Source organism: Amblyraja radiata, chromosome 25 (assembly GCF_010909765.2).
Source record: "Amblyraja radiata isolate CabotCenter1 chromosome 25, sAmbRad1.1.pri, whole genome shotgun sequence".
Classification (NCBI taxonomy): domain Eukaryota; kingdom Metazoa; phylum Chordata; class Chondrichthyes; order Rajiformes; family Rajidae; genus Amblyraja; species Amblyraja radiata.
Window position 1 is genome coordinate 32,520,438 of NC_045980.1, and position 12,636 is coordinate 32,533,073.

General features: G+C 42.1%; 1 protein-coding gene across 1 annotated transcript in view; it reads right to left on the reverse strand.

Annotated features, from left to right (window-relative positions):
- LOC116987185 (T-box transcription factor mls-1-like) overlaps positions 1-12,636 on the reverse strand; it is a 38,311-nt gene that overhangs the window by 3,591 nt on the left and 22,084 nt on the right. Inside the window, exons 2-3 of the mRNA XM_033043062.1 lie at positions 11,891-12,041; positions 9,060-9,182 (exon numbers count right to left, since the gene is read on the reverse strand). Coding sequence (XP_032898953.1) covers positions 9,060-9,182; positions 11,891-12,041 — 274 coding nt within the window. The remainder of the gene's footprint in view (positions 1-9,059; positions 9,183-11,890; positions 12,042-12,636) is intronic.

The window sequence follows — 12,636 nt, forward strand, 5'->3', positions numbered from 1 at the left end:
CAGAATGCTTTATTGTCATTGCATGTGTCACATACAACAAGATTACTGTTATTCTCCATTTAAAAGAACTTCAAACATTCACATACTCATATTTTTTACACTCCCTCCCTCCCCAAACCCACCCATGGATTCACATTTACATAAATTAACACTGTCTCCCACCCCCCCTCCTTCCCCATAACCCACTCCCGAGACAGAGTTCAGTTCCAAGATTGCTGATGGGTAAAAGCTGTTCTTGAGTCTGGCAGTGCGTGACTTTAGCGACCTGTACCTTTTTCCTGAGGGCAGCAGTGTGAAAAGGTGGTGGCAAGGATGTGTAATGTCTTTCACGATATTACAGGTCCTGCTGCGGCATCTGGAGTGGTAAATGTCCTCCAGAGGGGGCAGGGGGAGTCCAATGATACCCTGGGCAGTTTTTATCACCCTCTGGAGAGCTGCTCTGTCAGTTGCTGAACAGTTCCCAAACCAGGCAGTTATGCAGTAAGTCAGTATGCTTTCTACCGAACAGCGGTAGAAAGACTCCAGCAGTTTAGCAGACAGATGGGCCTTCCTCAGTGTTCTGAGGAAGTAAAGTCTCTGTTGCGCCTTTTTTACAACTACAGCAGAGTTCACAGACCATTTAAGATCCTCACTAATCATTATGCTGTTGCTCGTAGTTACCGCACAAAATATTATACCAACAAAATTACAGGTGAATTATTAAGATTCCAGATAACACTTTGTACATTTTCAGATTCCCTGAGGATATCTCTTCAATGCGAATTGAAAACACCCTATAGATAGGCGAGTACTAATGCCCCTGTCGCACTTAGGAAACCTGAATGGAAACCTCTGGAGACTTTGTGCCACACCCAAGGTTTCCGTGCGGTTCCCGGAGGTTGCAGGTGGTTGCCAGAGGTTGCAGGTAGTGGAAGCAGGTAGGGAGACTGACAAAAACCTCCGGGAACCGCACGGAAACCTTGGGCGGGGCACAAATTCTCCAGAGGTTTCCGTTCAGGTTTCCTAAGTGGGACAGGGGCATAAGGGAGCAGGTGTAAGTATAAGAGGGAGGCTTTACAATCAATGAGAAATGATTTAAAAAAAATGAAAGAATACACTCGTAAAAAAATGCTAAAGAAGTGACTCAATAGAGACAATAAATAGTGCATGTGGTCGTAAAATGGCCACATGTATTTGGGGATTTACAACAGAATGCAATTGTAAAGAAATAATGATACATTTGTTAAAAAAAATAATGATTGGGCCACAGTTAAGATGTTCAGAGTCCCGCGTTAGTGATAGATGTGAAAGCCATACAGTCTGAACAGTATAGGTTGAATAAAAGGGACGCAAAATGTCGTAATAAGGATGGAATTGAGGTATTAGGGATATTTCCACTGAAGCAGGGAATGCTGAGACAAAATTTCAGAGGTTCCTAAAATCATGATAGAAAATTGTGAACTGAGACAATTTTCTTCCTAGGTACACAAAAATGCTGGAGAAACTTAGCGGGTGCAGCAGTATCTATGGAGCGAAGGAGATAGGCAACGTTTTGTCCTGAAACGTTGCCTATCTCCTTCGCTCCATAGATGCTGCTGCACCCGCTGAGTTTCTTCAGCATTTTTATCTACCTTCAATTTTCCAGCATGTGCAGTTCCTTCTTAAACAATTTTCTCCCTTGTTTTGAAGGTTAATGCTGTAGATGGGGGAAGGATATCAATTTTAAGTTACAAGGAAGAATTGGGACAATGGCATTCGGATTCGGGAAGATCTTTCCACAGCAGGTGGTTGAAAGAGCCATCGCTGCACCCTTTCAGCAAATGTTAATATTTATTTGAAGACTGAAGTGAAATCTCAATTTATCTAATGTTCGCACATTCATGTGTGTTAACTGCTGGGGTTTTCTTCACAAGACTGTAAATGGGAACGTCCCATCCCCCACACCTTTCGTGTTACTCATGGAAGGCAGTGCAGGCCAATTCCAGCACTATCATTTCTGCTTTTGGTAAGGTCAGCCAACTCAACACAAACCAGCAATCAAACCTTCATCCTAATAGCCCTGCATCACACCTGCCAGGATATTTAACTATTGAAGGAACTGCACTTTTTAAAAAATCATTTGACACTCCTCCTACTCATCCCACAGTATCATAGGCATGACAGAGAAAACTGTCTGTCCTCTTAACACTCTGCTGTCAATTTGCTGTCTGTAATGAGCAACAAAAATTTAGAACAAAGAAGTTCAAAGTCTCCAGAATTTAACATCGAAAGGATCTTTTCAACACTTTTCAATTTGCATTAATTATGTCTGTAATGGCACTACAAAAAAAATATGAAACTCGACTAGTAAAAGATGGGATTATCAGCATTCAAACAGCAGTAAAATAGCGGTCAAATATCACAAGTGATGAGCTGTTCTGACTGTCAGGGTAATTACTGGCTGGTTTGTCGGCAATCTTCTCGTTACAAAAGAACTCCATTAGCTAACCGCAGAGAAAATAGTTACACCTGCCATTTTGGTTCAATACATACAAAAATAACTGTGACACTTTACAGCATTAAACTGGGCTCCCTGCTGCTTTGTCAATTGTGAGGATTCAGGATCAGTCTGCATGTGGCATTTTGAAAGGTTCCACCTGCCAGTTAGGTAAGAAAAACTGTTTTAAACTCTGGTCTGAAAGGTACAATGTTCCACACACAACAACAAAAAATACACTGCCCGGTTTTGTTAAATACCTTTCAGTCCTAATACTGCAAACTAAAAAAAATATATTTTATATAAAAGGTCACAAGAGTGTATAAATGTGAAAAGTACACTTGCTGCTGTAAAGCAGTAAAGTGGGGAGATTCATTTTCACCATTTTTATTGTTGTCGAGGGTGCATACTCAATGCAAATTACACAGCTAAAAGCACTTGCTGTGAATTCTGACAGCTAATGGGTACCTCATTAAGTCTCATCATTCAACTAGTTCAAAATCAGCTCCCTGCACCTTCAACTCTCCTGCCAAGAATCTAATTTCATGTGAGCTGCTCTGAATGATGTCATAGCAGGAAAGAGTTTGAGTAAGATTCAACCGATGTTATCATTGGAGCAATCCAATATGCAGAAAAGGGTGACATATTTTGACAATAAGATTGAAGGGTCTTTAAGGATTTTTAAACTGAGTGTGATAATTTCAATAATCAGCCTGTTATATGTCAGAATTTTAAAACCTTTTTTCCATTAGTAATTTGGGCTGGAGATTTACATAAGAGGAACACTCCACTGAAGCCTCTTCGAATGCTGGAGTGCAAAATGGTATCAAATTCACACAAACAATTCACCAGTCAATTTTTGATCGTAAGCTGCAGAGAGTCATTTGGTACAACTGTTTAAAAATCTTTGGGCGATGAATATACCTTTTTTTTTTTAACATTAAGAGTTTAATGTTAAGAGTTAAAGATGCAGTACTATAAAATGAATCGGTATCTCGTAATTTCAGTTCAAAATCAGCCGCTCAAAAATATTTTGCTTTTCTTCTGCAAGGTATGAGCTTGCAATATTGAGCTCTGGAAACATTGAAGACGAACCTGATCCTGAACATGTCCTCATTATACATCTTAATATTCCAGCAACAGTCAAAGGATGGCAATCCAGTCATTTCCTTATCGTACCTCTGGGACCCGTTCTTATTATGAAGAATAATCAGCAAAGATTGGAGACTGAACTAATAATTTACTTGGTCTGAATGGATCAATTCTAGACATTGAATTCAGCTGTTAAGAAGTTGAGATTGGATGGCAAATTAAGAACTTGTTTCAATATGTGTTACCCATGCTTGTTCTGAGCAGGCAACAGAGAGATGACTTTCTGAATTACCACAAAGGTGTACTCCAAACAATGCAGTTGGGATTTCTAGCATGAAGGAATAATTGATCCAAGAGATGTGGGTAGAATACACTTGACTTGCAGGACAATTGTTTTCGCATCCACGGGCCACAGTTTAAGAATAAGGAGCAAGCCATTTAGAACGGAGATGAGGAAACACTTTTTCTCACAGAGAGCGGTGAGTCTGTGGAATTCTCCGCCTCAGAGGGCGGTGGAGGCAGGTTCTCTGGATGCTTTCAAGAGAGAGCTAGATAGGGCTCTTAAAAATAGCGGAGTCAGGGGATATGGGGAGAAGGCAGGAACGGGGTACTGATTGTGGATGATCAGCCATGATCACATTGAATGGGGGTGCTGGCTCAAAGGGCCAAATGGCCTACTCCTGCACCTATTGCCTATCCATCTGCTACCCTTGGCCTTCTTGTTGGTAGAGGTTTACATGCCTAGGAGGTTTTTACAGAGAGGGAAACCATTTAGTGAATAGAGCTGAGAGCTGTGACATCTCAGTGAACTGTTCTACTCCTGATCTTACGACAGGTGAAAGGAAACTGATAAAAGACATTTTCTTGAAGGATTTAAACCAGCATCTGCAGTCCCTTCTTACACATTTACCTGCCAAATAATACGGCTTCTAAAACCTCATATCTTCTCTTTGGGCAGTACTTTTGAATCGAGAGTGACTTGCTTCTGCTGTAGTTCTGTGGCTTTTTGAGATGGTTGCTGAGGCCAATGTGGAGACAGAAGGTGTTTAAGAAGGAACTGCAGATGCTGGAAAATCGAAGGTAGACAAAAGTGCTGGAGAAACTCAGCGGGTGCAGCAGCATCTATGGAGCGAAGGAAATAGGCAACGTTTCAGGATGAAACCCTTCTGGAAATAGGCAACGTTTGGGCCGAAACCCTTCCGGGTTTCGTCCCAAAACGTTGCCTATTTCCTGTGTTTCAAAATTTATGATAGTAGCATAAAAATAAGACCAAAGCACATGAGTATAAAATGGGTCAGAGATACATTTATATTCCCTGATCCAATTTTCAGCTAAAAACTGCACATGATAGAAGCCATTCGGCCCTTCGAGCCAGCACCGCCATTCAATATGATCGCGGCTGATCATCCAACTCAGTATCCTGTACCTGCCTTCTCTCCATACCCCCTGATCCCTTTAGCCACAAGGGCCACATCTAACTCCCTCTTAAATATAGCCAATGAACTGGCCTCAACTACCTTCTGTGGCAGAGAATTCCACAGATTCACCACTCTCTGTGTGAAAAATGTTTTTCTCATCTCGGTCCTAAAAGATTTCCCCCTTATCCTTAAACTGTGACCCCTTGTTCTGGACTTCCCCGACATCGGGAACAATCTTCCTGCATCTAGCCTGTCCAACCCCTTAAGAATTTTGTAAGTTTCTATAAGATCCCCCCTTATTAAGATGCCCTGATCCAATTTTCAGCTAAAAACTGCACATGATGATGAACTAATTCACCCCACCTCCCCCCATTATAACACAGGAATTTGATTCATTAGAGGAAAGAGGGAGAATTTCATAAATAACTTTTTTTTATTCTAACGCATGGTTTTCTAGTCACACAAAAATAAACAGAACAATTAATGTCATTCTTGTCACATCTGCAAATGCCACCCCAGGTGTTCACTGAAATACTTGTCAAATGTTCATTGGCTGGGTGGTGCTGCCAGTAATGTCAATGTCGTGTTTCTGTGGTTTCCAGTTTTAATGTAACAAGGTGAATTTGTCCCTTAAAACAAGAAATGATGCAAACGCAATATTCAAGGGGACATCGTGTAGCGGGAGTAGGAGTGGTGGAGGAGTGGCAACACTTGGGATTAAAGAGATAATATTTCAAAAAAACAAACTGCTTCCATTCTCCTTACTCATCACTTTATATATCCTATCTAAAATAACACAGCTTAAAAAGAATCATGTCATCTGAATTTAACACCAGAGTTAAAATGTACTGCTTTCCTCCCTAACAGAACAAATAGGAGGTGTGTCACCATTTTAAAATTGAATCAGGTCTACTTTAAAATAATATAACGTATAATCATTCATTTGTGACTTCACACTATTGTTGAAATCCAGTGTTCGATCAGAACCCACACATTCTGAAACATTGCCAAATAAACTAGAGCTGTCATTAAAGAAAGGAAATGTTTAAATCATAGAGTCCTGCAGCTCATTGAGTTCACACTTCACACCAACCATCGAGCAGTGATTTATACCAAATCTACACAAACCCCATTTGATTTTCACCACATTCTCATGATCTCTCCCAACGATTCACGATTCCACTGCTCATCTCTACCTCTGCAACAATTCACAGTGGCCAATTAACCACCAACACACACACACACACATCTTTGGGATGTGGGAGGAAACTGGAGGACCTGGAGGACACTGTCTCAGGGGGAATGTGCAAGCTCCATGCATTCCTCACCAATGATGAGCTTCTGGGGCAGCAGCTCTCAGTGCTCTGCCACTGTGCTGCCCACAGATTATCTGCTCATTTAATGAGTCGTTACTATCTCAATACTGAAGGAGGGATGAAAGCCAAATGAACAACATTAAAAAAAAGTACATTGTAGAATAGAAGATTATAGAAGATGCAAGGCGACAAGGGAATAGCAGGAGATATGGGTTATTTACATCACTACTTCAAAGAACAAGATGAAGCACAATGGCGGGCGGGGTGGGAGATTGCAACCTTCACGTGGCCCGCCCTGTTTCGACAAATGCAATCAACCCGCAATGCACAATCAAATAAGATCAAATAGAACAAGTTGTCCGACAGCTTTAGACTGTGCACGCCATACGCAAGATGAAGGGGAAGGCACAATGGGCTAAATGACGATCCTTTGTCAATATCACCTCATGATTCGCCTAAATGTCTATTATTTACCGGCTATTTTCTAGTTATAATTCTGATGAAAATATCTGTATCCAAAATATTTTTTAATGATCTTTTTGGTCCCTATTTTTAAAGCCTCTAAATAATCATAGCGTATCAAGTTCCATCTGAAATCCACAGATCTATCACCACAATGATAAGGTTCTACATGGTAGACTGTTCTGGAAGGTTAGATCACCTGGGATTCAGAGAGGGCTCGCTGACTTGATGGAGAATTGGCTCCATGGAAGGAAACAGTGATGCTGGAAGGTATGCAAAAAAGCTGGAGAAACTCAGCGGGTGCAGCAGCATCTATGGAGCGAAGGAAATAGGCAAAGTTTCGGGCCGAAACCCTTCTTTAGACTGATGGGGGGTGGGGGGGGGGGGGGCGGGGAGAAGAAAGGAAAAAGGAGGAGGAGCCCGAAGGCTGGGGGATGGGAGGAGACAGCAGGAGGGCTGAGGAAGGGGAGTGATGCTGGAAGGTTGTTTATCAGACTGGAGGCCTGCGACTAGTGGTGCACCTCGGATTAGTGATGGGCCCATTGCTGTTAGTGGTGGATATCAATGATTTAGTTGAGAATGTACAAGGCATAATTAGTACGTTTTCAGATGAGTGGTATTATAGATAGTGAAGATGATTATCAAAAGTTATAGCAGGAGCTTGATCAGGTGGGTAAGTGGACTGTAGAATAGCTAATTGGTTTTAATGCAGATAAGTGCGAGGTGTTGCATTTTTGGAAGTCAAACCAGGGCAGGACCTTCACATTGGATGGCAGGACCCAGAGTACTATTGTAGAGTGGAGGGAGTGCAGCTACGTAGTTTGCTGAAAGTGGTGTCACAACTAGATGGGGTGGTCAAGAATGGTGGTACATTGGGATTCGTCACGAGGTTAAGAGGTTGTGCAAGACGTTGGTGAGGCCGCATTTGGAGTGTTGCGTTCAATTTTGGAAAGATGTTGTTAAACAGGGAAGAGTGCAGAGAAGATGTACAAGGAGGATGTTGTCAGGACTTGAGGGCCTGAGTTATAGGGAGAATTAAGCAGGCTAGGACTTTACTCCTTGGAGCACAGGTGGCTGAAGGGTTATCTTATGGAGGTGTACAAAATCATGGGGAATAAATAACGTGAATGCAATGAGTCTTTTGCCTGGAGCAGGGGAATCGGGAATCGGGAACCGGAGGATATACATTTAAGGTGAGAGGAGAAAGATTTAATAGGAACTTGAGGGCAACTTTTTCACTCAGAGGGTGGTGGGTATATGGAAGGAACTGCCAGAGGAGGAACTTGAGGCAGGTATTATGACAACATTTAAAAGATATTTGGGCAGGTACATGGATAGGAATGGTTTGGATGGATATGGGTCAAACACTGGCAGATGAGACTAGCATCGATGGGGCATCTTGGTCGCGGCATAGACATGTTGGAACAAAGAGCCTGATTCCATGCTTTATGACTCTAATGGCCTAATGGGTCTAGCTGTGGTGGCGCGCTGCTGCGACCCGGCCCCGGAGATTCGGAGGCTCCAACCGCAGGTCTGGTGGACAGTAACATCGGGAGCCCGCGGGTCACTGCTGGAAGACCGCTTTTCGGGGCTTCCGCAATGGCGACTTCTCCCGCCCGAGTTGCGGGGTTGAAAATTACCTGGCGCGGGGCCTTACATCGCCCGGCGCGGCTTTAATGGCCGCGGGACATTTACCATCGCCCGCCGGGGGCTTTGACTCTGACATCGGGAGGAGAATGAGGAGTGCAGGGGAGAGATAAGACTTTGCCTTCCATCACAGTGAGGAGGAGATTCACTGTGATGGATGTTTGTGTAAATTGTGTTGTGTCTTGGTTCTTTTTCTTGTGTGTATGACTGCAGAAACCACATTTCGTTTGAACCTCAATGAGGTTCAAATGACAACAAATAAATTGTATTGTAGCAAACCACCTGATGCGATACTGAGCAAAACAAGTCAGAAAAGTTGCATATGAAAGGTCCAACCGGAGCTGAATTAGGATGTTGAGTTCTGACCATTGCCAAGGCATTGCCACAACCAATCATCCAGCGTTTCAATCTGTCATCAATTAATTAGCTCTTGCAAAGTGTATTTGGATGGATGTCAAGTTGGGACAAGATAAGAATAGCTGCAATGCCCTCCAAGGACTAATCACCAGGACCAAGTACAAACCCAGGCATTAGATAAACATTCACTTGGGTGAGAAATGCTTGCAATCATAGAATCGTCACGCAATGGAATTGGTACTATTCTGAGAAAGTAAGTATAAATACTCCAAACAACATTGTCTTGTTTTTATTTTTGAAAAGTCGGCTCACCATTCCTTTGTGGTCGGTTCCATTTGAGGTGCAGATTTTGAGCAGCTTGAAAGTTATGGGCTTGTCGATCAACTCAGCTGCAGGGGCTGGGGTATCGGAGTGAATATAAACTCCACTTGATTGCTACACGATTTTAAAGAGGAAAACAAAAATAGTTCAGAAACATATGGTTAAGGATAGAGAAAAGCATATCCACCTCAGTCTGAAGAAGGGTCTCGACCCGAAACGTCACCCATTCCTTTTATCCAGAGAAGCTGCCTGTCCCACTGAGTTACTGCAGTATTTTGTGACTATCTTCAGGGTAAACCAGCATCTGCAGTTCCTTCCTGCACATGTCCATATTTATAATTGTTCTCTTGATGAGAGCAGTTAAATTCTCGATCCAATGACCTGGAACCTAAGGTTTTGAAAGAGTTATCTATAGAGACACTAGATGCACTGGTAGGCATCTTCCACAATTCGATTGATTCTGAAATGAGCTCCACAGATTTGAAGGTAGCAAATGTAAACCCCAGAATTTAGCAAATCAAGGAGAAAGCAAACGGGGGAACTATAGATCAGTTATCCTGACATTATCCTACATGCAAAACATATAGAATTTATTGTTAAGGAAGTGGTAACAGGAGAAATCAGAAAATTAATATCTACGTATCGACTAGAGTCAACATGAAATTTATGAAAGGGATATCAAAAGGCAAAACTGTTTGAAAAGCCTGAGATTCCTGGCAGCAAAATAGACAAGGGAGAATCTGTCAATGTATTCTGCAGTATTTGCATTTTCAGAAGTTGCAGTCTAGTCTGTGAAATAAAGTTAGAGCACATGCATGGGGTTACACGACTGGCCAAGACTGAGGACTGGATAATGAACTGAACTGAACATATCAAAGTAGGAATAAACATTCATATCTGGGCGGGAAGGCAGTTAGGTCGGGTGGGAGTGGAGGCTCAACAGGGTTTGGTGTCCAGCTTTTTGCAATCTATTATCAATTAGTGGGACAATGAGACAAAGTGCAATGCATCCAGGGTTGCTGCAGATACACAGCTAGGTGCTGGTGTAAGTTGCAAGGAGAGATGGATAGAAATGGGCAAACTGAATGTGCAAGAGCATGACAGATGGAAGGGTACAGTATGTGGTAAAATGAAATTAAACAGCATAGATAACTGATTTCTATGTGTTGGAAGAGACTGGGCCTATACTGGACCACGCATTGGGTTTCTGTGCTTCCTCAGTATTTCATTAAAATTGTGTGACTGCTATTGCCTGTGTTCAAATCTTAGTCGAAACAAAGAACTGCAGATGCTGGTTAATAAACAAAAGGACACAAAGTGCTGGAGTAACTCAGCAGGTCAGGCAGCATCTCTGGAGAACATGGATAGATGAGGTTTCAGGTCGAGACCCTTCTTCAGACAGACTCGAAGCATCACCTATCCATGATCTCCAGAGATGCTGCTTGACCCGCGGAGTTACTCCAGCACTTTGTGTCCTTTTGTGTTCAAATCCTCTCTGATAGAGTCGCTGTCCTTTCACTCCTGATTCTGATTGACCTATGCTACTGTTAGGTGGGCAGATTACATTAAATCACTGGACATCAGATTGATTAATCCTGCTGCATTCTTAAAATCCGACCGCCATCATACTCCCTAATCATGCACTACCCTGAAGGAAATTAAAATACAAGGGCCTCTATCCAATGAAAGGAAAACACTGGAACAGTGTTTCTTCAATTCCTTGAGGCAGTTAAGCTAACTTCTCTGGAAGATTGCAGTCCCAGTAAATTATGATATCTAAAACCACAATGGTGAATTCATTCTCTCCCCCATTTTGCACAGTCCAGCCCAGAGAGCTGTGAAATGGCTTGATTCTCCACTTCATATTCCACAAACCAGAGTGTGCAGAAAGCATAACTTTGCTGAATGGAACATTTGAGGTAGGTTTTCTCTCATAGAAACATAGAAAATAGGTGCAGGAGTAGGCCATTCGGCCCTTCGAGCCTGCACCGACCGCCATTCAATATGATCATGGCTGATCATCCAACTCAGTATCCTGTACCTGCCTTCTCTCCATACCCCCTGATCCCTTTAGCCACAAGGGCCACATCTAACTCCCTCTTAAATATAGCCACGCCATTCAAAATGACCTGGCTTCTCATCTAGCTTAATCCTTACCAAATTAATTGGATGGTGATTCTGTGTTTGGCAATGTGGTCACCATGACAAATTTAGCTATTTGTTTTTATTAATAAAGTTACAGGATGGTAACAAATTCCTCAATTATTTTGCCTTTCCCCCCCCTCCCTCAGTTCCTGCCCATCTCCACCAGTGTCCACAGTCCATTTTGAACGGGAGTTTTATTCTTACAGCCACAATATGAGGATATGTCATATGAGGAAAGATTGAAAAGACTAGGCTTGTATTCACTGGAGTTTAGAAGGATGAGGGGGGATCTTAAAGAGACTTATAATAGGACTGGACAAGCTAGATGCAGGAAAAATGTTCCCAATGTTGGGCGAGTCCAGAACCAGGGGCCACACACAGTCTTAGAATAAAGGGGAGGCCATTCAAGGCTGAGGTGAGAAAAAAACTTTTTCATCCAGAGAGTTGTGAATTTGTGGAATTCCCTGCCACAGAGGGCAGTGGAGGCCAAGTCACTGGATGGATTTAAGAGAGAGTTAGATAGAGCTCTTGGGGCTGGTGGAATCAAGGGATATGGGGAGAAGGCAGGCACGGGTTATTGATTGGGGCCGATCAGCCATGATCACAATGAATGGCGGTGCTGGCTCGAAGGGCCGAATGGCCTCCTGCACCTATTCTCTATGTTTCTAATATCTTACCTGCTGTCGAGCTGGAGCAGACGGGCACCAGCCCCTCTCCTCTGTGTAGGAGTAGCGTTGATCACTGCATGACTCCATATCCACCATCAGTGTGTATGGCTTTTCTGGATCTAAACCGTGTATGGTGATGACAATGGGGGGGAACAAACATCTGTGAATAGAATAAATACAACATTCATGCTGATTGCAAGTTACTGAACATGTAAAAGCAAAGAGGGATATAATTTTTATTTTTTTATTTTTTATTTATTTATTAGAAGTAGACATATTATAAAATGTAGTTACATATTAAAGTAAAAAAACTTTTCATATACATCAGTCATACATTATTAAAATTTTCCATTATCAATTACTTCTGCTTCTAGTGTTTTTATTTTTTATAGAAAGAGGGAAAAAGAGAGGGTAGAAAGTTACAAATAAAAAAGAAAGCAAAAAAAAACAACACAACAGAAAAACAAGGGAGGTGGAATGGGTTACCTGTAATACATCAATGGAGATAGGTTCGTAGGTTATAAAGTATAGCTTTTCATCTATTCCTGAGTTCAAGTTTCAGTTGGGTCCTCGTGCTGTGCCAATCTATCCCTTCAGATAGTTAATGAATGGAGCCCAAATTTTATGGAAAAGATCTTGTTTGTCCATTAAGACAAGTCTAATTCTTTCTAAGTATAGGGTCTCTGACATTTCCGTAATCCACATTTTAATTGTGGGGGTTGTAGGGCCTTTCCAAAATTTTAATATTAATTTTT